At 49.6% G+C, this 25,860-nt stretch overlaps 1 protein-coding gene across 1 annotated transcript in view; it reads left to right on the top strand.

The window, feature by feature from the left end:
• NPHP4 (nephrocystin 4) overlaps positions 1 to 25,860 on the top strand; it is a 115,767-nt gene that overhangs the window by 4,204 nt on the left and 85,703 nt on the right. Inside the window, 5 exon segments of the mRNA NM_001135788.1 lie at positions 2,156 to 2,329; positions 8,201 to 8,353; positions 16,401 to 16,573; positions 17,625 to 17,689; positions 20,539 to 20,694. Coding sequence (NP_001129260.1) covers positions 2,195 to 2,329; positions 8,201 to 8,353; positions 16,401 to 16,573; positions 17,625 to 17,689; positions 20,539 to 20,694 — 682 coding nt within the window. The 5' untranslated portion in view covers positions 2,156 to 2,194.

Here is a 25,860-nt window from a genome sequence, read left to right as displayed (position 1 = left end):
GATTCCGGGTCTCCAGGATCACACCCCAGGCTGCAGGCGGCGCCAAACCGCTGCACCACCAGGGCTGCCCTGTCCTGCACTGTGGATGGATCTTTTACTCATGCAGGCTTTTTTATATCATGATGCACTGCTCACTTGGAGAACACTGCTTCTAAGGTATGCTGATCTTCCAAATAGTGTGCATTTAATCGTAGTTTCAGAAGATCACTTTTGTCACAGTCACCATCCATCTTGTCAAGCACGTCTTTAAGGAGGAGGAAGCTGTCAGAATCACAGTGGAGGATACAGATTTTCCCAATTCTGATTTTTGCCTGAAAGCCCAATTCTTATTACCAGTTTTCCTTGAAAGTGACAGACTCATTTAGTTCACGTTTGAGAGACTGCAAAGTGCCCGAGTTTGAGTAAGCTCAGTCTGTCTCTCAGCTACTCTTTTAGTAAAGATGGTATTGCCAGGGGCACCTGGGTGGCTCAGTCAAGTGTCTGCCTTTGGCTCAGGTCATGATTCCAGGGTCCTGGGATTGAGTCCTGAATCGGACTCCCTGCTCTGTGGGGCGTCTGCTTCTTCCTCTGCCCCTTCCCTTGCTCATGCTCTCTCTCTCTCTCTTTCTCAAATAAAATCTTAAAAAAAAAAAATAAAGATAGCATCACCAGACAACAGGAGCAGTGGGTCCTGAGTGTGCCACAGAGGCTCACAGCAGCCTCACCCTGAGATGACCAGTACCCTTCATTTTGCAGCAGCAGTGCTTGCTGTGTCTTTCTCTTCTCTTTTTTTTCTTTTCTTTCTTTTTTTTTTTTTTTAAGTTTATTTATTCATAGAGACACAGCTAGAGAGAGAGGCAGAGACACAGGCAGAAGGAGAAGCAGGCTCCATGCAGAGAGCCCGACGTGGGACTTGATCCCGGGTCTCCAGGATCACGCCCTGGGCTGCAGGCGGCGCTAAACCACTGCGCCACCGGGGCTGCCCTGTCTTTCCCTTCTCATCACAGAGTATTAAAAATGCCAGTCTCAAGGATCAAGATGTAATAAAATTCATAGTTTTCGCAGCTTCACTGGGGACTCTGCCCTTGCTGTGAGTGGTGAAGAATGCACGACGGCCAGAGGTTTGCCTCGGTGCACTGAGGCCAGTGTGCCCACTCTTCCCTTTGCTTCATCAGCCCAAACATCGACACTGTGAAAAAGGCAAATAACATCTTAATATTATGAAAATAGCTTTGACATTGAGCTTTTGACAACTCCGGGGAACCGCAGAGTCTGGGGAACCCATTTAAAGTACCTCTGTTTTAGGAGACCAAATCTGCTGCCTTATCTTGCTTGTCATTTTAGTGTGCAGAATTCAGCCTCCTATCAAAGCCAAGATCTTAAGATTGTATGTCAGCCGAAAAGAGGCTAGAGAAGGTACAGATCTCTATCTGGTGGGAAGGTGGATGATGTCCTCAGTGAGCCAGGTCACCAAAAAGCCCATAACACTCAAAATCTGTTCCAAACCAGCTTTGGCAACAAGAGACTGTATTAATGTAGCTGAGCAGTCCTGGGGTGCTTTAGGGTCTCCTCAGGCCAGGGCTCTAACTGTGACACCTAGATCCACTGACCCTTGCTTGTGCTTTTGCTCTGCTTGCTTTTTTCATGTGTGTCTCAAGGAAGCTGCTCCCACGGTGGTTCCGGACAGCTTCATACTGATGACCTCTCTTTCGAGGGCTGCAGAAGAGTATTCCCTTCCCTCAGCAGAGCCAGCAGAAACTGTGAGATTTGCATCTCCTTGGCTCTGATTGGGTCATGCTTCCTAGTCCCTTCCAAGATAGCCCCAGTCCCCAAGGCCTGGCACCGTCATGTAGTGCTCAACCTCTGCAGCTGTACAAAGCAGCCCTGCATATACCTATTTCTGCACTAGTCACTGAGGCCAGCATGGTCATGCTGTAGTTGGCTCCTTGAGAGCAGGGATAGAGAGATGATCTGGAGCAAGATGGGTGTGTTTACCAGGGGAAGGTGGCACAGATACCAGTGTGCTGCACTGGGGATGCAGGGGAGGAATTGCAAAGTGTGGGTTTTGGGGATGGCGGTTCCTCTGGGATGCAAGGGGAGGTAGGAAACTTTCAGAATTGCTCTGTGCACTATGGCCTTCGTAACTCCTTTATTTATTTGAACACAAATTGTGCAGGTAATCCTAGAGGCCGAAGTGACCCTCGGGACTGGCAGAATGAATGACTGGCTCAGGATTTTTGACCAAAACATGCTGGTCCCTCCCCACCCACAGAGAGCACGCCAGCTTTTAAAGGAATCAACAGCATTTCAGTGTGTCCTGAAGTGGCTTGACGGGCCACTAATTAAGCAGGTATAGAAATTTGCTATTTATTTTCCTATATATGTTGCTCCTGCTCTCAGCTGAGAGGGTATTGATTTTCACTTATTTATTTGAGTCTTACCACCATACCCATTACCTTGGGCCTTGGCGGTATTTGGAGGCAAAGTGGCTCATCAGCAAAGAGAACACATGCGTGATTCAGCAACTCGGTCAGCACTTTTGACACTGGGTGAAGGTTTCTTTCTGCCCACAGTGAGGCCATTTTAAAATCCAGGTAATATGATTTCCTGCATTATTTCTGAGCTGGGTGGTTTGCAGGAGGTGGGCTCATGCACGACTCAAGCAGCCTGCTTGCAGCCTGGCAGTTAGAACCACAAGGGCAGACAGAGCTCTGGCTGAAGCTGTGTGCCTGGATGTGCCATAGCGTCCTGCACACTCAGGCCCTTGCTCTGTGGCTCTGGCTTCATCTGTGTCCTTCAGGGGCAGGAAAACTGGCTAGAGAAGCTGGTACTTCTGCGCTGCCCACAGAGTACCCATGTAATTGGATGGTTCTAGTGAGACCCAGTGGGACACCCAGTGGGACGCATGAGAAGGATCCAGACCTGCCAGTGTGAACATGTGACTTTCGTAGGGTTTGGCTTGGCAAGGCTATGTTCTCCTCTGCAGATAGCCAAGTGATTCTCCATGTATTTAGTTGTTGGGGGCCTGGATCTGTAAGAGCTCACTTCTTTGATATCACTCACACCCTACAGCATTCGCTTGTAAGCCCTCTGATCCAGCGACTGCTGTGTGTGGCCACTGTGCTTGCCCCATGGTGGCTGCTGCTCTTCCAGCCTTACTAGTAGCCCAACACTTTCCTGTTCCAGTTGGCCTGCTCCTTGCAGCAGCCCTCTGAAGTGGGGTCCGTTGCTACTGGATTTCACAGAGCGGGAAACAGCCTGAGGGGACTGCAGCCGGGTGCGTGGGGTGCCCCAATCCAGGTGGCCAGCTGGGCTCCTGCCTGGTCACCCAGCGCCAGTGACTTCCACCTAATAGGAGCTCACAGAGTAGTGGACAGTGCTGTCCTCTCTCTTAGGAATTTTAGGAAGGAAATTTTATTTATTTTCCTATTTTATTTTGTTTATTTGTATTTACTTTTGAAAAGGTAATTATCAGTGTTCAGAATTCACTAGGGTACGTGAGGAGAGTGTATAATTACACAGAATCCCTAAGGCAGCAGTGTCCCACCCTAGACTCAGCTAGTGTGACCTGCTTTTTTGTGTAACTTTCTGGAAACTCTAAGCAAACACAGCAGGTAAATATACCTGTATTATTTTGCTTAAAAAATATTCTTAGTAATATGTCCTATAGATTGTTCATGTCATTACATGAACAATCTCTCTTAAGACAACATAGTATTTCTCTGGATGAACCTGCCTGTATTTATCCAGACCTTTATTGATGAACATGTAGATTTTTTCTCAGTCATTTGCAATACAGACACAGCTACAGTGATTAACTTCATTTACACATATGTACATATATGTCTGTGGAATACTTCCTCCAAATGGAGTTCCTGACTCAGAGTTATGTGTTTCAAATTGTTGTTAAGACCATTTATAGGTTGCTTATAAAAAAACACACTTTAAGCAGAAAGAAATGAACTGTACCTATGAAAGTTAAAGGATGGAGAAAATACAGGCCATGTAGACCTTGTAAGAAGCCTTTGTGCTGTGATGTCAGACAGTCAGTTTCAAGGTGAGGAGTACTACCAGAGATGAAGGGGCATTTCATAATGATGCAGTCAGGAAGATAGGACAGTTCTAAATGTGCATGTACCTCTGTTGAGACCTGTGAGACCACCCCCCAGACTCAGTGATTCCTTGGGAAGACTTCACATGTGTCAGCATATAATCAGCCTCATAGAAAAGGTTTACTGCAGTGAAAGGATATAGAGTAAGATCAGCAATAGGAAAGGCATATGGGGGAAAGTGTAGGGGGGCTAGGCATGTGCTTCAAGGGTCCTCACAGGACACATTCAGTTCCCTCGGTAATGAGTCATGACAACACGTATGAAATGTTCCCAGCAAGGAAGCTTGTTAGACACTCAGTGGCCACAGTGTTTGAGGACTGGTCAGGCGGGTATCCTCTGCCTAGCATGTTTCCAGATTCCACACTCCCAGCAAGAAAGGAGGTGTTTAGCGTAAACCACTGTATACAGTTTAGGCACAGGGTGCCGTTGTCAGTATCGTGATGGGAACCCTCCTGAATGCTAAGTGCCCAGCCTCCATCCAAGGGCCAGCCTCCTATACTGGCTTTTTTTTTTTTTTAAGAGATTTTATTTATTTATTTATCTGAGAGAGAGCAAGTGTGAGTGGAGGGGGGAGGGGTAGAGGAAGAAGGAGAAGCCGAGTCTCCACTGAGCAGGGAGTCCAATGCGGCTCTTGATCCCAGGACGCTGAGATCATGACCTAAGCTGATGGCAGACACTTAACCAATTGAGCCACCCAGGTGCCCCTATACTGGCCTTTCAAAGCACAATAGTTTGGCAATAGTTTGGCTTGTAATGGTTGGGCAAGCTGTGATTGCGCCTTTGTGCACAGCACCCAGCGACACAGCTTCCAAACACGTGAATCAAAATTGTGTAGGACTAAAGGGAGCTCCATTCATATTCACCATCACAATTGGAGACTTTTAGCCCTCCTCTCTCAATAATTGATAGAACAAATGAACCAGAACACTCATAAGGATTTGGAAGATTGAAACACCATCCACCACTCTGACCTGACTGTCATTTCTAAAACACTATAACCAACAAATAGAATACGCGTTTTTCTCAAGTGCATGTGGGACATTCACCAAGATAGACCATATGCTGGGCCATGAAAATAAGTCTCAATGGATTTAAAAGGATTGGAATTTATAAAGAGTATATATATGTTCACTGACTTGTATGATGTTAAATTAGAAATGAACAAGAAGATACCTAGAAAATCCTCAAACAGCAGGAAATTAAACAGCATACTAACAACTAATCCTTGGGTCAAAGAAGGATTCATAGGGAAATTAGAAAATAATTTGAACTGAGTAATGGAAGAACAGACCAAAATTTATGGGGTGTGAGTAGTTTAGTCCTTGTAGGGAAATTTACATCTTTATATGACTATGTAAGAGGAGAAGAAAGTTATAAATTCGATGACCTCTATGTCCTCTTTAAGCATCACATGAGAAGAACAAGTTAAACCCAAAGAGAATAGAAGAAGAAAATGGTAGATTTCTGCTCATTTAGCAGAAATCAGTAAAGAAAGGGCAAATAATAGAGAAAATCAGCAAAGCCAGAAGTTGGTTCTTTGAAAAGATGAATAAGATTGATAAACTCCTACAAGACTGATCATGAAAAAAGAGCAAGAAAACACACAGATTGCCAATATTAGGAAGGAAAGAAGGAGCATTGCTATATATCCTACAGATGTTAAAAAGTCGAGGGATATGAATAACTTGTGTGCCAACAAATTTGATAACTTAATTGAGATAGACACATTTCTTGAAAAGCTCGACTTGCCAAAAGTGACACTAAAAGAAATAGAAAATATAAAAAGTCCTATATTTGTTAAATAAATGAATTCATAATTAAACAGCTTCCTACAAAGAAACTCCAGACTTTGATGACTTCATTGTTGGATTTTATAAAGTATAAGAGGAAGATTAATTAATTTGAATTTTTGATAAACTCATTCAGAAAACAGAGGAGAGAATGCTTCCCAGCTGTTATTTTGAGGCTGCCATAACTGATAACCAGTTTGGGCAAGGATATCACAAGAAAGTACAGACATCCCTCATGAATATGAACACAAAAGTTCTTAAACTATGAGGACATCAGATCTAGTGATATACGTAAAGGATAGTACCTCACAATCAGATGGGATTTAACACAGGAACCCTACATTTTACAAGTTTTATTGTTGACTCTTGAACAATGTGAGGTTAGGGGCACTGACCCCGCAACGCAGTCAAAAATCCACACATAACTTTTGACTCCCCCAAAACTTAACAAATAATAGCCTACTATTATTCCAGAATCCTTCCTGGGAATGTAAACAGTTGACTAATATGTATTTTTTTATGCTGTATGTATCATATCCTATGTTCTCATAATAAAGTCAGCTATAGGAAAGAAAATCCTGTTAAGGTGTAAGGAAGAGAAAACACATCTACGGTTCTGTACCATCATCCTCAAAACATCATCAAAACAGAATGAAACCACATAGAAGTGGACCTGTGCAATTCAAACCTGTGTTCTTCAAGGGTCAGCTGTACGTACAAAATCAGTGAAAAGATAGCATTTAAAGGAAAACCAAGTCAAAAAAAAAAAAAAAAAAAAAGACCAAGTAGGAAACACATGAAAAAGTTTAGTCCTACAATGTTTGTACGAGTTTAGTCACTTTGAGAATTGACAACTTTAGATGATAGCAAACATCCCTGAAAGAAATTGGCCCCAGAAACCACAGTTTAACCAGGTGGCTCAGTGGTTGAGGATCTGCCTTCGACTCAGATTGTCATTCTGGGATCAAGTCCCGCATCAGACTCTTGTAGGGGAGCCTGCTTCTCCCTCTGCCTGTGTCTCTGCCTCTGTGTGTCTATGAATAAATAAAATCTTTTAAAAAATAAATACAATCTTAAAAAAATAATAATAAATAAATAAAATCTTAAAAAAAAAAAAAAAAAACCAGGGTCAGAGGATGGGCAGGTGTCTAGATGGCAGTGCTCAGGGAAGGCATGGGAGTGAGCTGGGGAGGTTCCTGAGAAAACATATGGGTAGAGAGGCAGCCCGTGTGTCGAGAGAGGTCTGAGAAAGGTCTGCAAAGTCCCAAGGGGCCCCCATACCTCTGTGATTGAAACGGGGCTCAGATGCCTCTTCCAGACCTGTCAGCTGTCTGACACCTCTGTACCCAACACTGCCTCATTCCCAGCAGCCCGGGGCAGAAAACATGCCATCATCCTTCGCTAGGGATGTAGGACTTGCAGCACTAGGCCCAGGTGAGGCCTGGGCACCTGGAGGCAGCTGGCCACCCCGTCCTTCCAGCTGTTGTTCCTCACCTCCCCACATCTGGCCCATCACTGGTGTCACCCAGTCACCTCCATGTGGTAGCTGGAGGGAGGTGTAATGGATAAAACAGTTGAGAGCTGTGTAAGCATGCAGTGCGGGGATTTGACACCCATGTGCTTTGTGAGGCACCCCTGCTGAGTTCCATGGCACATTGGCTTCTCCCTCTACCTCTCACAGCTGCTGTAGGGACACAGGCAGGTGTGGGATTTTGTTTGTTCAGGCCCAGTGAGAGCAACCTAGAGAAGACCGTTTATTGCCATTCCCAAGAGGTGGGGGTGTACCAGGCCACATAGGGCCACGCGGGGTGGCATGGGGTCGATCGGGAGGCAGAGCAGCTGGAGAGACTGTGGCTGAAAGCCTTCATTGTTGTTTCTGTGGGGAGGAATGTGCAAGGCAGGCTGAGCAGATGACCAGGCTTAGGATGGCTGGTGTGAGTAATCTCAGTGGTCTCCCCGAGTCTAAGAGCCAGATGGAGGGCCAGGTGGGAGTGTGAACTCTGGATTGGTTGGTTTGCTCATCCTAGATGTTCTGGAGGGCAAGTCATTTACTCTGTATAGGAATTAGCTGGCCCCAGGAGGGGCATATATGCCCGTGTCTGTGCCTCGGGGCTTCAGTGCTCTAAGTAGCCGGGAGGGCCAAGCACTTTCATGCATAACCTGAAGACCACTGGCCATGGGAGAGAAAAGTTCCCCCCAAGGATATTGACACCTAAAAGATGCTAAGTGATCCGATTCTACCAAGCTGGTCAGTCAGCACACATGGGATGGCTCAGGATGTCAAGAACCCTTCAGGACCTGTACCCTTCTGTCTCCTAGGGAGTGCTGGAGGTGCTTTCGGAGGTGGGCTGCCATCTGCGTGTGTCTCTCTTTGATGTCACCTACCGACACTTTTTCGGGAGGACATGGAAGACCGCGGTGAGGCCGGCTGAGCAGCTTTCCAGGCAGCCGTCTAGGATCATCTTTGATGAGGTGGGCCATGGTGGCAGGCAGGGCAGCTGTGTGGCCAAGAGCAGGTGTGTGGGGCTTATGACCTGGGGACACGACCAGTGCATCTCAGACCCGAGAAATGCCACTGAGCAGCAGATGGGTCATTGCAAAGCTTGTTTTAACACTGGGGCACTTCATTTCTAAACAAAATCTGTGTGGAGGCCAAACATCCTGAACAGATGAGAGCACATGGCTCTGGTCGAAGCGGTAGGACAGGGGGCTCCTGGAGGTCTTCTCGCCTTCAAGGACCCTTGGGGTTCTTGGAACAAAGTTAGGAAATTATTGATCTCATCTGGTTCTCCTGTTTTCCCTCACTCTCCTTGTCTGCTTTCTTTCATTGTGGCTTTTTTCTTTGTTTTTAAAGATGAGCACTTGCAGCTTAGAAGGAGGGTGGCTTGCCCAGGTAGCAGGTGGCAGAGCCTGGACTCAAACCCATGCCTTCTGTTTCCATCCTGAGTGGCTGCATTGGCATTGCTTGGTGACATGGTCTTGCCCGCATGGTTGTGTCTGGCTGCAGCTAGATGGTTTGTCTTTGTTTGGCGGCACCCAATACGAGCCTCTACTCAGCCCTTGGACTGAGCGTCTAGTGGTGATGGTGGGTGGCATGGCCGTGGCACTCATGGTGTATAGCAGGGGTGATACACAAAGGCAGGTGACAGGGTCATTGCAAATTGTGGTAAGCCTCTGAAGGAGACCAGAACTGTCCCTGGGGGTGAACGGGGAGACCTGACGTGGGAGGGCAAAGAAGGAGGGTCCTCCCTGGCAGCGAGCATTGAAGCCAGACCTGCAGCAAGAGGGACTAGTCCTTTGGATGTCTGTGAGCACAGGCACTGTGAGTGGAGCAGGGCTTGCACGCTCACAGGCTGCAAACACCGGGGGCAGAGCCCAGCGCTGGGGCACACTTCCCAACACAGTTGGTCTGCTTGATTGATGTGGGTGATGGTCACAGGTATGGAAAGGGCTGAGGCCCCGTTGATGTGATCTTTCTCATGGGCAGAGTGGGCTCGAGGGGCAGGTAGTGCTGTGAGTAATGGAGGTGGCTGTGACCATAGCCATTCTTGGAGGTGTCACTGCCTGTAACCAGAGCCGAAGGTAGCCCTTTGCTGCTGGGGACTGACCCGGCCCAGACGTGAAACAAAGTAAGCTGAGCATGTGCTGCTCTCAGCATTTGGCTGCCACCCAGAGTCCAGATTATGGTTGGATTGTGGTTGGGGCTTGGATTGATTCTGATGGGAGCCCTCCCATCACAGGGTAGTGGAGGGTGCTCCTACCCCTTAGACGTCAGGAATGTTGTCCTGGGGACAGAAGTTGTGCTGCTGAAAGGCCTCTGGCCTGCCGTGCCGAGTGTGAGTCACCTGTGGGCCTGTCGGTGACTCCCTACAGGGTTTCATCAGCACAGGTGATGAGTGGCCTTCACGCCTCTGATCCAGCAGGTCAGGGTTCACCAGGAGCAGCATGGCCCCGGTGTGGCTGATCACCTGGCTTCAGCTCAGCCTCTGCTGCCTTTGAGGGTGGCCCTCAAGGGCATGGCTGTTCAAATTTCTCTTTGTCGTGGGTACAGTCTGGCCCTGGGAAGCCTGGTGTTGTGACAGTTACCAAGTGAATGATGAAGGCCATGGTGACATGGCTGTCCCCTACCAGGGAGTTAACTGTGGGCTGAGCGTTGGCTCACAGCACATTTATGTGATTCCATTCCCACCCCTCTCCTCCAGAGGCTGGTGTTCCATGTCCTTCCTTGAAGAGTAACCCAGCACATTAGGGGGCTGGGAGTGCCTGGGGCAGCGCACCTGCTCTGCAGCCTCCCCTGACCAGTGTCTGCTCCTGGGCTTTCCGTTTGGAAGAGTCTTGTGGGTAGAGGGAGGGAGGCGTGCACTGAAATCAGTACTGAGTGCTTTGCGGTTGTAGTTTTGGAATGAGTTCCTCTTCTACATCCTCCCCTCAGCCCACCCTTCCCTGGCCCATGGTGAGTGGTGGGACGTCCCTGTCATAGGGTCATGTCCTCTGCCCAGGGTGGCTTGGCTATGGTGACCCTCTAGAACTGCAGTCACGGTAGAAAACAGCCCTCAGAGCAGACCTGCTCCTCCTGGACTTGTCTAGGGTTAGCATTGCTACCCCCAGAGACCTTGGCTGCCGTGCCACTCGTGGGACCACAACACTTCAGGTGTCTCCCAGTCCTGAGCCCTCACGGCCAAGTCCCAGGTCCAGGGTGCCAAGTGCCACCCTGCTTTGCCTCGGCTGCCCTCACATTTTGTCTTCTGCTGAGCTGGGCAGGGTGATAGGGGATTCTGGGTTAGTGAGGACTTCAGGGTTTAATGTTTCTGGAAAATTCTGCACCCTTCAGTCTTGGAGTTGCTGAAGTGGAGTGTGCATTAGGGCCGGGGGCTGGCCCTAGTGTCTTCGGCTGGGAGGTGAGGCCAGAGCCCGGACCTGCTCAGGGAGCCCTGCCGTCCAGCTGCTATGCCCAAGGCGAGCAGCAGAGGCCAGTGGCGGCCCAGGAATGAGCTCCGGTCGGCCGCGCCCTTCAGCTGCGTCCTCACCGAGCCCAGCACTACTCTCCTTTCCTTGGTGCTCAGCACACAGGGAAATAGGTTCTTCTTGAGTTGAGTTAAGGAAAGCAAAACCCCTGTGTGGCGCATGCACGCAAGCTTATGTGCACATCCGTACTTCCACGCACACGGGGCACTGATGCACAGGAGGGTCTGTGCGCTCTGCCCGCATACCCGTGGAAGTGAATACCAGGTGCCCCTTTTCAGGGGGATTCTGAAATTTGGTGAAGGTCTCTCTCTGATTTTATTGGTTGTGTTTTCTGGTCTTACTGGCCAGCAGTGGCGTGGGGAGATCTGACTGGAGGTGGGCAGGCTGCATCTTTGGAATCACCATGGCTGTCCAGTCAAATGTAGATTAATGAACCCAGCTCCTGTGCTCAGGGTTTTTACTGAGTCGTTAGGTGTCATATGTGGGCCTGATTTTATTACTTGGCAAACACTGTCCTGCAGAAAGACCTTGCCTTGAACTTGAGCTGATGTTTCCGTGAATGATGAATTCCTCCCCTCTCAGGCTCGGCCTCCTAGGTGCTGCCTGCTGGAGCCTCTCAGCTCCCAGCCCGCAGTTCTGGGCCGTCCTTCCAGACCATTCTCGTGCAGAGGAATTGCCTTTCACTTCTGCTGAGATGGTTAATAATTTGTTCAGCCTCTCAGAAAGTATCTTTTAAAAAATAATCTGGGAAGCCAAAGTACCGTGCAGTTTCTGAGATGGACATAATTCTCCTTTAAATTTTCCCCTTAACTAACCGCACACGGGCTTCCTGTGACAGTCTCATTTTTCTTCCTCCTCTTATGTTATGGGAGTGACTGGGCAGGAGTCCTAGGGGTCTCCACTGACCACCGCCACACAGACCAGGCTTGCACCTACCCAGAGCTTGCCTTGGCCCCGGGTGTTGTTAGAGGAGTAGGTAACCCAGGTGTTTGAGCTCAAGGTACAGCTAATTGGGTGGCTTCTGCTTCCCTTAAGTGACACCATGAGAAACAATTCTCAAATGTTCTTATTTGTTAGAGTAATGAGAACCATGTAATTCCCTCTTTAAAAGTGGATGCTGTTAAGGAATATCCATGTAATCCCAAGGAAAGTCCTGGAAGCTCTTCCAAGTGACTTGATTAATCCCTTACTTCTTGAACACGTGCTGGTTCTCCCTCAATAGCCAGCCTCTCATGTGTCCTCTATGCAGCTCCCAAGCATATGTGACCATGGCAGGAGCCCTAGGGCAGTGTCCTTCACCATGGCCCCTTCCTCTCCAGCTCTACGGAAAGTACCCCCAGGACGCCGAGCCAGATATGGAGGAATGATCACTTTCCTGGATGTTTCTAGCACTGGGCCTTAGTCGTACGGAGATTTAACTACCATGGGGGATGATAGAAAGCTTTAAATTTGTCAGCTTGTGTTGTCTATTCATAATAATATATACTGTGGGTTATTTGCGTTTGCTTACTCTTCTGAGTAAGCCAAGGAAGTGTCCTTTAGGTTGGAGTGGGATTGGCTCTGGCCTTGGATATAGGGGTTGATGTAGGATGGAAGTGAGCTCTCACTTATTCCTGTGGGGTTTTAGGCCAGTGACCCAAACTCTTGACTCTGATTTCACTCATCTGGGCATGAGAGAGAACACTACGCATGTCATAAGGTTTACGTGGGTGCTAAATAATATGTTCTTCACCAACAGACACCCAGTAAGCAGTGGGCATCTGTTCAGCAGATGCATCATGCCAGGCTCTGTTCAGGAGCTGGCTGTAGCAGGTTGGAGAAGACAGTGTGTCCCCATGTCAGCCAGGGCTGAAGTTTACACTGTCACTCTGGACAGGCTCCTTAGCCTTGGCACGCTGACATGGGGGGCTGGACGAGTCTCCTAGTGGGGCTGGATCTATCGTGTTGTTTCCTGTGGGTAACAGTGGACTGAAGCTTCTGACTCTGGAACTAGAGACTTTGCATCTCTCAGCAGAGTTTCATGTAGCAGAGTTCCCCAGGCCTGGAGCATTCAGTCTTGAGGTGGGAAGTGTACAGGAACCACCCAAGCCCTCAGGTGGGAGGCTGAGCTAGCAGGTAGGAGCTGCAGGAAGTGTTATCTTTCTGCCTTCCTGAAGATATTCTATTAAAGGTTTATTTAAAAAAATTGTTTGGAAGGCACTGTTAGAATCTCTGCTCTGCTCTTCCCTGGCCGTGCCATCAGCTTTCTGCTCGGGGACTGAAGGGGGCAGGTCGAGTGGCAATGCCGTTGGGGACACATTGGCTGCAGTCTCTCCACAGAGGCACATCATCAGAGGCCCAATTTCAGTTCTGTCATGTGGGTGAGAAATGGGGACCTGGCCCCGAGGCAAAATGGTGTCCATGTTTTTGAAGATCAAGGCATTAAGACAGGAGCATTTCCATGATTTATTAATCTGTTTATCCTGTCAGGGAGGAAACCTGTCAGATGTAGATGAGTGGGATGTGACTGGGGTGAACGAGGGTCCCCTCTTCTGTCTGGAGAGGCCTTCTCTTGCAGGTAATTTGATGGGCTTGACTCAAACTTTTAATCATGCAATTTCAGTTGATGCATAGGGTTTTCCTCTCAAAGCTTGCTGCATGTTGTTAATTAAATGTCCTTAGACTGAAGGGCTTATTTGCAGTTTTTGCTCAGCTGAATGCTGGCAGGATTTGTAGTGTAGCTTGTTCCTGGGCTGTAAGGTGGGAATATGCCTAGGTACCAGGTGAGCTGGACTGGCCCAACTTTACCCTCCTGGGGACAGTCCCCTCAAGGTGACCAGGGGATTAAAGCTTGTTAAAAACCAAAAATCATGGAGATCCCTGGGTGGCTAAGTGGTTTAGTGCCTGCCTTTGGTTCAGGGTGTGATCCTGGAGTCCCAGGATCAAGTCCCACGTCAGGCTCCTTGCATAGAGCCTGCTTCTCCCTCTGCCTGTGTCTCTGTCTCTCCCTCTCTCTGTGTCTCTCATGAATAAATAAAATCTTAAAAAAAAAGACAAAAACCAAAAATCAGGGGCATCTGCATGGGTCAGTGGGTTAAGCATTTGCTTTCGGATCAGGTTGTGATTTAAGGGTCATGGGATCAAGCTCCATGTCAGCCCTGAGTTGGGCTCCCTGCCCAGCGGGGAGCCTGCTTTTCCTTTTCCCTCCACACCCCCACCCCTCCTCCTGCTCCCTCGATCTTATCTCAAATAAATAAAATCTAAATGAACCCACAACACCAAAAATCAACTGAGTAAATTTGAAGATCTAATTGGCTTTATGCACGACTCATAATTTGGGCAGCATCCCATTTAGCCTCCAGAAAGGATCTATAGGAAGCTGTACAAAGTGAAAGGCTTTTATAGATACAATGGGGAAGGAAGAAGTTTCTAGCAAAGAGAAACTTTTTCAGGCAAGGTACCTTCCTGTGTGTGCGGGGGTGCAGAGGGTCTACCAGGAGATCACCTCACTGGTGCTGACCAGGGAATTCCAGATCCACCCACTCAGAGCTCCAAGCCCGGGAGAGTGGGAACTGCAGTTGGGTCTGTGTCCCTTGGTTTGCTGACTGGGGCTTAGCATAGGTGACTATAGGGCCTGTTGGGTTTTCCTAACAAGCTGTGGAGCTGCCCTGTGCTCTCACCCGTGGGAGGCTTTTACTTCCACGTGATTCTGGTCGGTCCTGAGCAGAATTTGCCATTTCTACCTGCCTAATCTAGCCTTTACATTTGAACTCTGAACTTGAGGGTGGGATCGTGTTTTCAGGCTCCTTAGAAATTCTTTAGCACGATGCTGTTCCCACACCAAAGGGTCCATAAATTATATTTGGAAGAGACCATGTGCCCTTCATGGCCAGTAGTGCCAGGGCAACACCCCTCACACCTCGGGTCGTGTTCAGGAAGTGGCACTTCCACCACTGACCCTCCCACTTGAAGATGGGGTCTTTGCAGATGGACAACAGCAGGGCTCTGCTCCTGTTGTTTTGGTCTCAGAGCAGTTGTTTTTGGGGTAAACGGAAAGGAGAGGGAGCAGCCATAAATTTGAACCTGGGACGTGTGGAAGCAGCTGGTCCCAGGGCCTCCAGGCAGAGCAATTTCAAGGTGACCTCTGGGTAGGAGATGACTGTGGCTTTGCATCACGGTTTAAGGTATTTGTTTCACTGCCAAAGGAAAAGTGGGTAGTGTTCCTAACACGGATGTGCACAGGTATAAATATAAGAGGTGAGACAGTGACAAACCCAACTCTGCAGTGGGGCTCTCCAAAACAGTTCTTGAGTCTTAGAAACAGAAACATAATTCTCTTTTGGTCCAACCACCTGTCAGCTGTAAGTGGTCATTATTTCATCATTTTGCAATAAAAGATAATAGAATAACGATTTATATCTCATGGCTGATGTTTTAATGTGTCTCTCTGTTATCCTGGGCTGACAGTCTGTGATTACAGTAAACGTTTTCCTGGTGACACCACGGTAATGACTCGTTAATGGGGGATTAGTCCACGTTTAAATCACATCGCAGCAGCCCGGCCTTACCGCTACCTGCTTGGAGGGGGGTGGTCTTTGTGTTGGGGGCGGGTGCCACACCCATGCTCCCCCAGTGCAGATGCGATTCTGGGGACCTTCCGTGTCCAGAGCCACAGCTCAGTGCCTCCATCTAGATTTGTTCTGCAAACCCCAGCAGCGCCTCTGTCCCCATCTTCTGTGCCTACGACGTTTATTAGTTTTAAATAAAAGCAGCCAGACCGGGCATGATGAAGTTGAAGGAAGCGACCGCTGAGCAGAGGCACTGTCTCTCCTGAGCAGGAGTGCACATCGCAGGGAGGCTGGACGCAGGTGGATCTGACCCCTTCCACCGCCCCAGCTGGGGGTCCATTTGCATCCGAGGGAACGTTACAGGTGGAAAACCTTTTAAGAGAGACTTGAATACTATCTACTTGGCTTAGATTCAAAAAGAAAAAAATCTTGTAAGAAAATGATGTTAGGCGCTTTTTGTCATAAAAAGATGTTAGTCGGGCTCTGAACTGGGTATAATTACAAAGCATCTCCTAAAATCTAGGGATCCTGCTTAGTTTAAACAAAACTAGTTTAGGTGGAACTTCATAATGGTTACCCACAAAACGGGTTAGATCCAATATTGGCGAGTTGTTTTGAAGTTTTACGTGGTGAGAACTCTGTGAAGTAGCTCAGCAGGTGTGTGTGTTTGCAGTGACTGGGTCCTTGTCGGGCAATGGGGTGGTGTGTGCGACAGGTGGTGTGTGGAGGGCCTGCCATCTGTCATTTCCTGTGGGTCAGAAGCTCCAGGAGCGAAGCAAATAGTCTGCTCTCTTGGGTGTTGGGTGCTCTGGAATGTTTCTTGACTCCGAGGGAGCAAGTTTACCATGCCTGTTCTCTCCTGCGGTGCCCTGGGAGGGACGCGGTGTTCCACACGGGCACACACATTCATAGGAGGGCAGAGCGAGGGCGCCTGTACCTTTTCTGTATGCTCTCTGCAGCTGGTGGATGGTCAGTCTGTCACCGAAGTTGTGGTTTCTGTTTTGCAGCCCTTGTACTTTCACACGTCCTTGAACCACCCTAACGTGGTGGCTGTGGTTGAGGTGGTCACCGAAGGCCGGAAGCAGGATGGCTCTCTCCAGGCTCTGTCATGTGGCTTTGGAATTCTTCGGATCTTTGGCAACAAACTGGAATCTCCTACCTCTGCCTCCCAGGACAAGCGGTACCTGCCTCGTCTTCTTCATCCTTGGAGTTTTCCAGCATCATTTTGTGGAGATTTCATGCTCCCTCATTGGCTGTAACAGAAAACTTTGCAATTGTCAGCTTGTGTTGTGGTTTCTTCCTAACCGTGTGTTGTCTGGGAGCTTTTCTGCTGTGTGGTAACTGTTTGCCATTTCTCAGTGAGCCAAGGAAGTGTTCTTCAGGCTGATGTAGGAACTGATGTAGGATGAAGTGAGCTCTCACTTATTCCTGTAGGGTTTTAGGCCAGTGACCCAAACTCTTGACTGATTTCACTCATCGGGGCATGAGAGAGAACGCTACACATGTCATAAGGTTGTGTGGGTGCTAAATAATATGTTCTTCACCAACAGGCACCCAGTAAGCAGTGGGCATCTGTTCAGCAGACACATTGTGCCGGGCTCTGTTTAGGAGCTGGCTATATAGCAGGACGGAGAAGACAGTGTGTCCCCATGTCAGCCAGTGCTGAAGTTTACACTGTCACTTTGGACAGGGTTCCTCAGCCTTGGCATGCTGACATGGGGGCCAGGACAAGTCTTTGCTGTGGGGGCCGTCCTCGTGCCCTGTGGGGTGTCTGAGAGCATCCCAGGCCTTACCTACCAGATGCCAAAGCCCTCTCCCCGCTGCACCCACCCCTAGCCATGACAATCAAAAATATCTCTGGACATTACCAGATATCCTCTTGGAGATGGTATCATCCCTGGTTGAGAACAGTGCTCTAGATACACAACCATGAAGATTCCTCAAATGCTGTCTTTCTTGGGACATTTCAGATATTAGAAATTTCCCTGGTGTACTTTTTCTAGGTGCCTGGGTCTTGCGTGTGTCGGGAGGAGTACTGTCTGTGTGTTGGAAGCATGTGGCCCGGGGGCATGGGGGGCTGCTGCTTTGCTCACCTGTCTCTCCTGCAGAGGATGTGATTGTATGGTGTTGACACAGCTCTAGTAGGTGTGGAGTGAGAAGCATCACTGATGTTTCTTGGCTAAATGCAGGATGCGGAGGGTTGACACGCGCTCTGTGGTCTTGCTTTGCAGGTTGAGGCTGTATCACGGCACTCCCCGAGCCCTCCTGCACCCACTGCTCCAGGACCCTTTCGAACGTAAGAGACAAGGCCTGGCCTGGCCTGAGGTGTTGCTGTGAAGTCCTCTCATCCTCCCTATGACTTTCCTGGTGTTATCTGCTTTGACTCCATCTTGTTCTCTTTCTCTGTGTAAACCATTATCAGCTTAGCTGATTTATTTAAGGGATTAGGACAAAAAGTGTCATGAGCTTGGATGGTTGACGTAACTGAAGGAACTGTAAGCACTAGCCTGAGGGGAAGGTGTTGCTTTGTGCAGACGGCCCTGGGAGAGGCAGCCCCAGAACCTCCTGGTGGGAGGGATGTGGGCCTCCTGGCCTCTGGGGTGGTGGCCTGTCCACCTGACAACCACTACAAGTAGTTGTTGTCTATCACTGGCCATGGCCATGCTAGTACCAGAAACCTTTCACTGTGAGGCCCATTGGTTATGTCCAGCACGGCAAAGCCTAAATGCACAGGAACGTCCTGCAGGGATGCCTGCCATCTTCCATGAGGCCCAGCAGCTGCAGGGGTGGGGGTGGGGGGTGTCTTAGGCAGAGCAGGGGGCTTCCTGCCATGCCTCTGTGACCTGAAGGGCATGTGACCTACTCTGGCTCCTGGCCACTTGAACGATGGGGAGGGGGCACCGGGTGGAAGCCATCTTGGAGGCCCCTGGTGGAGACCTGACCTGGCCCAGGGCCAGGATGTGGAGGGGGTCCAGTGGTTGGAGGTAGATCTGTTGGGGAGGGTGACTTTCTGTGTCTTTGAGTTGTTGCCTGGATTCTGTGATGGGAATTTTGAGCAAGCCCCATCCCTTCCACTGCCTGCTGAATTTGACGGAAATGTCACAATAGAAGAGCAATTAGTTTGAAGCTTAATGTTATTGATAAAGATTGGCTTTTACATTATTTCTCAATTGAGTCTGATCGTTACTTTGCCAGTATTTGTGTCCTACAGCATCCTTAGAATCAGGGCTTTTTTTTTTCATTTAATTTTTAATTTTATGTTAAGTAGGCTCTATGCCCAATGTGGGGCTTGAACTCACAACCCTGAGATCAAGAGTCACGTGCTCCATTGACTGAGTTAGTGCAGTGCCCCAGGGTCAGGACCTTTGGAAGGACACACACCATCAGGACCTTGTCCCGGGCAGCATTGGAAGATTGTGTGGCTGTGGCAGTGCCTGAGGAGCTATGTGGCTGGTAGCTCACCTTCTCGTGGGCATTTCCAGAAATGTACACATTTCTTGCCTGAATGATCAATATATTCACATGATTCAGAATAACATAAAAGGATGCCTGGGTGGCTCAGCGGTTGAGCGTCTGCCTTTGGCTCAGGTTGTGATCCCTGGAGTCCTGGGATCAAGTCCCACATCAGACTCCCTGCAGGGAGCCTGCTTCTTCTTCTGCCTATGTCTCTGCCTCTCTCTGTGTCTCCCATGAGCAAATAAATAAAATCTTAAAAAAATAGCATAAAAAAGTGTAACAAGGTTCAGTGAGCTCCCCTGCCCCTGCAGTGTTCTGCTCTCCTTCCTCCATACCCCAGGCAGCCCCTCTGAGTCTCCTGGACCCTGGGGGGTCTTTGTACCAGGACAGGAGCAGAGCCGCATGTCCATCTCATTTTTCTCATTTTAGAGAAGGTTTGTTTGGTCTTGGTGTTGAGAGAGCCCCTCGTTCTCCCTATGACCTCATGGTATGTTGTTGAGTTGTTGAGTGTGTGTTCTGTGTTGACTGAGTGGCCCTGCCAGTGGATACCGGGCAGATCCAGGGCCCTGGGGCTGGGTACGTTGCTGGTGTGGACACCTCTCTTTTGTATATGTGCCCAATAACTGTGGGTCGAGCTCTTGGAAGCTGCAGAGCTCGGTCTGGGGGCTAGTTTGTAACATTTCTCCTATTTGCCTTCCATGGAGGCCCAACCAGTGTCTCTCCAGCCGGCCACACGAGAGGGTACCTCTCAGGGCACTTAAAAATTTAAAGTTAGCAGACCCTATGTGTGTAGTCATTAGGTAATAAAAATATAGTTTTCATTAATTGCTTTTCCTAATGAATGCAGTTGGTCATATTGAGAAATAACCTAAAAGCCAATCTTTATCAATAAAATTAAGCTTCAGACTTTAGCTCTTTTCTTATGAAATCATGTAGCTTGCCTCAGGAGGTGGTGAGGCTCCTGTCAGTGGAAGAAATCAAGGCCAAGCAAGGTTTTGGCGGGGATGAGTAGAGGGCATGTCCTGGTCCCTCTCAGCTTCTGGGCCCTGTGATTCTGGACTCTGCCTCTTGCACCCCAGGGTCTGTTCTGTTGGTTTTGTTCCCTCCAGCTCCCTGAGCACTGTGTCTGGGCCTTTCTCAGCTGCTGCTTTCTCAGGGTGCTCTCCTTCTTCCCCTAGCTCGCTGTGCGTTATGTATACCTTTCTCAGGGTCCGATCCTATTGTCCTTTGTGCTGTGGGTATCTGTGTTTGTGTGTCGGTTGCCCAGATGAGCACATGTCCTCGAGGCGGGGCTCTGTCTTGGTCTCCTGCCTCTCCCAGGGCCTAGTCCCGATGCTCTGTGGGACTCCAGGGTGCAGGTGCTGAGGGGAAAGGGTCCCTTGCAGTCCCCCGCTGAGCTGAGGACCAGGCAATGCCTGGACTTCACACCTTGGGCGGAGAGGCAAGCAGGAGAGATTTCACTATGTGGATTAAAAGCAAGTATCTCTGTTATTGCAGTTTTAGTAGAGAGTTACTAAGGATTTAGTAAGGATTAGTTTGCTTTTTAGGCTGAACTAACAGAGCGATTCCCCCCTCTCCATGGAAAAATATGTTTCCTGTTTGTGGTGTTTCTTAGATGCTCAGTTTATTGGCTGGTTTGACTGAAAGGGCCTTTAGTGCCAACTCTCATATAGGTGTTTTCTCCTACAGAAAATAAACACATGACCCTCATTGAGAGCTGCAGCCTGCAATACACTCTGAAGCCACACCCGCTCCTGGAGCCCGTGTTCCATCTTCTTCCCCAGAACCTTCTGGTGTCTGGTCTGCAGCACATCCCTGGCCTCGTTCCAGCTCATGGAGAAAAGGGTAAGGGTTGCTCTGTCTCCCTCTATTTGGTGAGTCTGTATTAGTTTGGTGGTCAGACCTTGCAGGGATCAGGCTCTGTGCTATGAGGTGGGCTGGGTGTGGCTAGGTACCCTTAGCAAATGGGAGGAGAGAGAGGAGAGGAGGAAGGGAGGAGGAGAGGAGGGAGGAGAGGGGAAGGGAGGGAGGGGAGGGAGGAGGGCAGGGCACAGGTCCCTTCAGAGCGGTGTCTCTCATCCCTCAAGTTGCTTCTGTGTCCTTACTTGGGAAATGCTGTCATAAGATCCATCGTTCGCATTTTCATGACCAAGGTCGGGAAAACGGGAAAACCACTGTTGTTAGTTCCCACCCTTGCTGGGCTGCCATATCAGAGGCTTGATTATCGTTCTCTTTAAATTGTGGCAAAATAGACATAACATAAATCTACTGTTCTAACCGTTTGTAAGTATGCAGTTCAGGGGCATTAAGGATGTTCATCTTGTTGTACACCCACCACCACCACCATCCACTCCAGAACTTTCTCATGTCCCCTGACTGAAACTCTGTCAATCCCTCAATAATGACTCCCCGTGTCCCCTCCCCAGCCCTGGCCACCCCACTGCCCTGCTTCCTGCCTCTGTGAATTTGACTCCTCCAGGCTCCTCCTCTGAGGGAAATAGTCCATATTTGCCCTTCTGTGGCTGGGTTATTCCACTTGGCATCGTGTCCTCAAGGTCCATCCTTGTTGGGTCATGTGTCGGAATTTCCTTCCTTTGTAAGGCTGAATAATATTCCATTGCAGGGATGGACCACATTTTGTTTCTCTGTTTACCTTTCAATGGACAGGATGCTTTTTGGCTGTCGTGCATAATGCTGCTGTGAATGCGGGTGAGCCATGGCTTGAGTATTTTTGAAAACCGAACTCCACGTGAAAGCCTCCGGGCTCTGTCTTGGTGTGTTTAGAACTAGGTTCTCCAGTGGTGGATTAGCCAGGAGGTCTCTGCAGAGATATGCTCTGCTCCTGGGTTCTGCTGACGGGCCTCGATCTGAACTTCATGCTCCTTCCAGGCACTTCTGGAGGCTCTCCGTCTGGCTGTCTGAGGTATCCAGGAGAAGGTGCCACACTCATCCTTCCCCACCTGGTGCTGCTGGAACCTCTTGTGTGGGGTGGGCTGGCTCCCTGTTCTGTTCTGGGGAGAGCAGGATTGGGCATGAGCGTGAGCTGGAAGGGCCGAGTTTTGACTTAGAATAGGAATACTCAAGACCCCCCAAAAAAGAAGTAGCTCAGCTCTCCAGTATGGGAATGTTTTCAGTAACAACGTCCCTGCACATGGCTCAGTGTTCTAGTCAATACTGGGGCCCAGACATTGTTATCTGAGTTGGTAAATTTCTGGGATGGGCCCATGGTGGTCAGCCCATTACAAGGTCACTATTTTTCCAGTGTTGCTAAGAAGAGATGATGACACACCAGAAATGATAGCTATGAACAGGAGCAAGTCTGAGGAGGGTCCCACCTCTGGATTTGCCATGGCTTACCAAGCAACCACCCTCCCCCAGCCCCCCCAACCCCCTGCCCCCTGCCACCAGCCCCATATAGGAAGCCTTTTCACCCTCCAGAATTTGCTTATGTCCTCTCGAAAGAGAAGACGGGGTCAAGCAGGGAGATAGAATGTTGCGTGGTCACTGCCATCGAGATTGAAAACATGACAATCCGCGTGTGACTCTGAGGCCTCGGCCCTCTCGATCAGAGAGGGCCCATTGTGCCACTGTGCTATGTCCTGATGTCAAGAACCTAGGTGCACACCTGCCTAAAACTCAGCTTACATGAGTCCTTCTGACCTGGGCTTCTGGGTGAGCAGAGTGTTGGTGGGGGCTCAGGTGTGTCCCTCACTCTATGACTTGCCAGTGGGTGTCAGTAGAGCTGCAGATAAAACCTGGACCTGCCGAAGCTCATCTGGAGCCTGGTCCTATGTCATTCCTGTGGTGACAATGGGCAGCTCTGGTGGCCCCGAGTTTATTCTCAGTGTCTTGTGTCAGCCTGGGGCATCAGAGGGGCCAGCTGCAGAGTGGGGCATACTCCAGCTCCTCATTCTGAAGGGTCATGTCTTCAGAAGCCATCTGAGCCCCCTCCTGTAGAGCGGCCAGTTGGTCACTGGGACACTTACTGGGTGCAGGCAGCGTCTGGGAAATTGCTGTTGTTTTAATCTGTTGTTAATTTTTATTTATTTATTTATTTATTTATTTATTTATTTATTTATTTATTTATTTATTTATTTATTTATAAAAGATTTTATTTATTCATGAGAGATACAGAGAGAGGCAGAGACACAGGCAGAGAGAGAGGCAGAGAGAGAGAAGCAGGCTCCATGCAGGGAGCCTGACGTGAGACTTGATCCCGGGTCTCCTGGATCATGCCCTGGGCTGAAGGCAGGTGCCAAACTGCTGAGCCACCTAGGTGTCCCTAATATTTTGCATAAAAGCTAATGACCAGGGACCCTAGAAGTGGAGCCGGAAAGTGCCCGGGTGGGCAGGAGCATACTCCCTCTTCTTGGGGAGAAAGGACCGGAACACAGCTTCTCACCAAGTCCTCCGGTGACCATCTGAGAAAAGGAACTGGTTTTGCTCCACCTTCCCTGGATGTGCAGGACGCCAGGCTGATCTGTGCTCTCAGCCATGCAGGCACTGTCCCTGCTTTCTGACGCCGTTCTTGTCTGTGTTATAAATCCTGCCCAGGGTCTTCTGGGCTTTTGTGACTCACTCTTGGAAAAGTGTTTCTTTGCTGAATAATATTTTATAGCCCTGAGAGGGCCAAGGCAGTGACTGCTACCAGCTTCAGTGGTGGAATTCACGTGCAATTTGGAGAGGGTCTGATTTTATTTTGGTGCCATATGGGGATGTGGATATTTGTTCATTTGTAAAATATCACACAATACAGGAAGATTGAGTTGTTAACTGAAATTTATATTGAGGTCAGTCTAGATTCACATGTGGTTTTAATAACGCAGAGAGACTCCATGTGTCCTTTGCCTGGTTTCCCCCAAATTGTAGCACAAAGTCACGACCAGGATACCGATGTTGACACAGTCTCCAACCTTCCTCCTGTCTTCCACTTTGACTCACTCAGTTCTGTGAAGGCTGATTTTGGAAGAGTGATTTTCAGCCTGGGAATGGCTGGAAATGAAGGTCTTAGCTGTGTTGTGCTGGTGGCTCTTTGTCACTCTCCAGAAGGGAGGCAGGCCTTTCCCCTCGGGTGGCTCTCAGAGGGAGGCCCTCAGCATCTGGCCAGATTAGCAGGTCCTGCCAATGCATCTTGGAAATCCACGCACCCTCCCTCTCGTGGTCTCCTCGGCCTGGTTCTGACCGTTTCACTTGCTTTGGTTTGACAGACCTGGACAGCTGTGTCAGCACCAGGGTCGTTGCACACATGCCGTGGCTCCTGAAAGCTGCTTCTTTCAAGGAGAGCTCCCGTGGCCTGGCTCAGAGTGAGTCTCCGCACGGAGGCTCCTTGGTTGCGGATCTGCATGCTGCCTCTGTCATTGGGGGGATGGTCTCAGGAGATCAGGACCAGAAAGATGTCTGTCGTTTGGGGGAAGGCTCAGATTGCTCATCCTGCCCTGGAGTGGGTGCGAGCTTTGCATAAAGTAGCTGAGTGCACTGGAGGCTTCGTTGTAAATATAAGTTGGAAGCCTGTTTTCTAACAGTGGCCCTGAAGGCTAGGTGAATGCCAGGACTGCCTGGAGTCCTGAGCGAGACTTCCTGACTGGGTGCTCAGGGAGTGCAGGGCTCCTGGGCCCACTTCTCACAGTGCTGTAGGGCTGGAGGAAGCAGAGGGCCTCACACTCCCCTGAGCTGGCTGACACCACGCAGGCGTCTGAAGCAGACAAAGCGGCCTTTGCCGTGGGCTCTCCTTTCCAGGTCTGCCTCCTCATCTGTTACACCAGAGCTCGGTAGAGCTGAGAAGTGGGGTGTCAGAACCTCATGCCCGCCAGTCTGCCACGAGGTGGCCCACTCTGGTGGTATCCCACATGGTCCTCCCAAGTCCCTGCTCAGGAATCTCCTGAGGTGCTCCTTAAAAATGCTGCTTCCCCCACCCTACCCACCCTCCATCCAAGTATCTCAGTGGCTGTGGGCCTTCTCCTAGGCTTCTCTGGGCCGCTCGGTCCTTGCTGGGATTCACCTTCTGGATTGTGCCACGTTACTGTGGGTTGTGGGTAGGTGGGGGTAGGCAGGGGTGGTGGTGGGGTGACAAGAGGAGAGCTGACTCCTGCCCTGTGTGAGCTCCAGTTTTAATACGACAGAGGTCATCTTTGCTGAAAGTCCTCCTTCCAGGCTTGCTCCCCGGGGAACCTCCCTGGAGAAAGCAGTGCTCCGACTTCGGTGTATCCTTTTATCCTCTCCCTTGTTCACCGATGCTTGGGTTTGTCCATGATTCATCCGCGGAAGGCTCATTGGCTGGATCCGTGTGCACAGACACTGAGCCAGGGTGAGGGCACAGCATGGGGCTCTTAGTGCTCCTGTCTTGGACAGATGGAAGCAAGGGCAACATCACGTCTTGCCACAGCCATCAAAGGCAACAGGTGTTTTAGCAATGTGGATGGCTCAGACTCTTTCCGCTCCTGCCTGGGTCACCCTCTAACTGGTCTCATTCTGTTGTTCCTCTTGCAACACTGTTTGGTGGGGTGCATTCTGGGGAATCCACTGCCCTTCCAGGAAAGCTGTGTCCTGGGGAGGCTGTGGGACCCTGTTAGGACCTCGTGGAGAGCTTGTTGGGCACCTGGAGGGCATTTCTGAACGCTTCTCTTAAGGATGTCACTACAGGGAGTTCTTGCCTGTCTGCGCCTGTAATCCCTGGTTTCTCGGCAGTGCATGTGTGGGGATCCCTGAGGGCAGGGAGTCTGGATTCCTGAAGGAACATTGCTGTTTTTGGGGATTGCATTCCTGCCCAGAGCCTTGGCAACAACCATATGAAAAATAGCCCCAGTCACAGAGTGTGCGGGCCATGAGTCCCCGTCCCCCGCCTCACCCCAGTTCCCCAACCCCGGTTGCTGAGGTTGGGTGGTAGAGTGAACGGGGTGACCCTTCAGAGTGAATGAGGTGACATTTCAGGGTGACACTTCAGATGGTGAAGCTGTTGTGAGGGGGATGCAGGAGGGAGCAGGGAAGAGGTTCTGAGTACGGAGTGGGCCTCCA

The sequence above is a fragment of the Canis lupus genome, chromosome 5, assembly GCF_011100685.1.
Source record: "Canis lupus familiaris isolate Mischka breed German Shepherd chromosome 5, alternate assembly UU_Cfam_GSD_1.0, whole genome shotgun sequence".
In the NCBI taxonomy this organism is placed as follows: Eukaryota; Metazoa; Chordata; class Mammalia; order Carnivora; family Canidae; genus Canis; species Canis lupus.
Note: the sequence above shows the minus strand (reverse complement) of the source record. Positions and strands in the feature narration are given on the sequence as shown.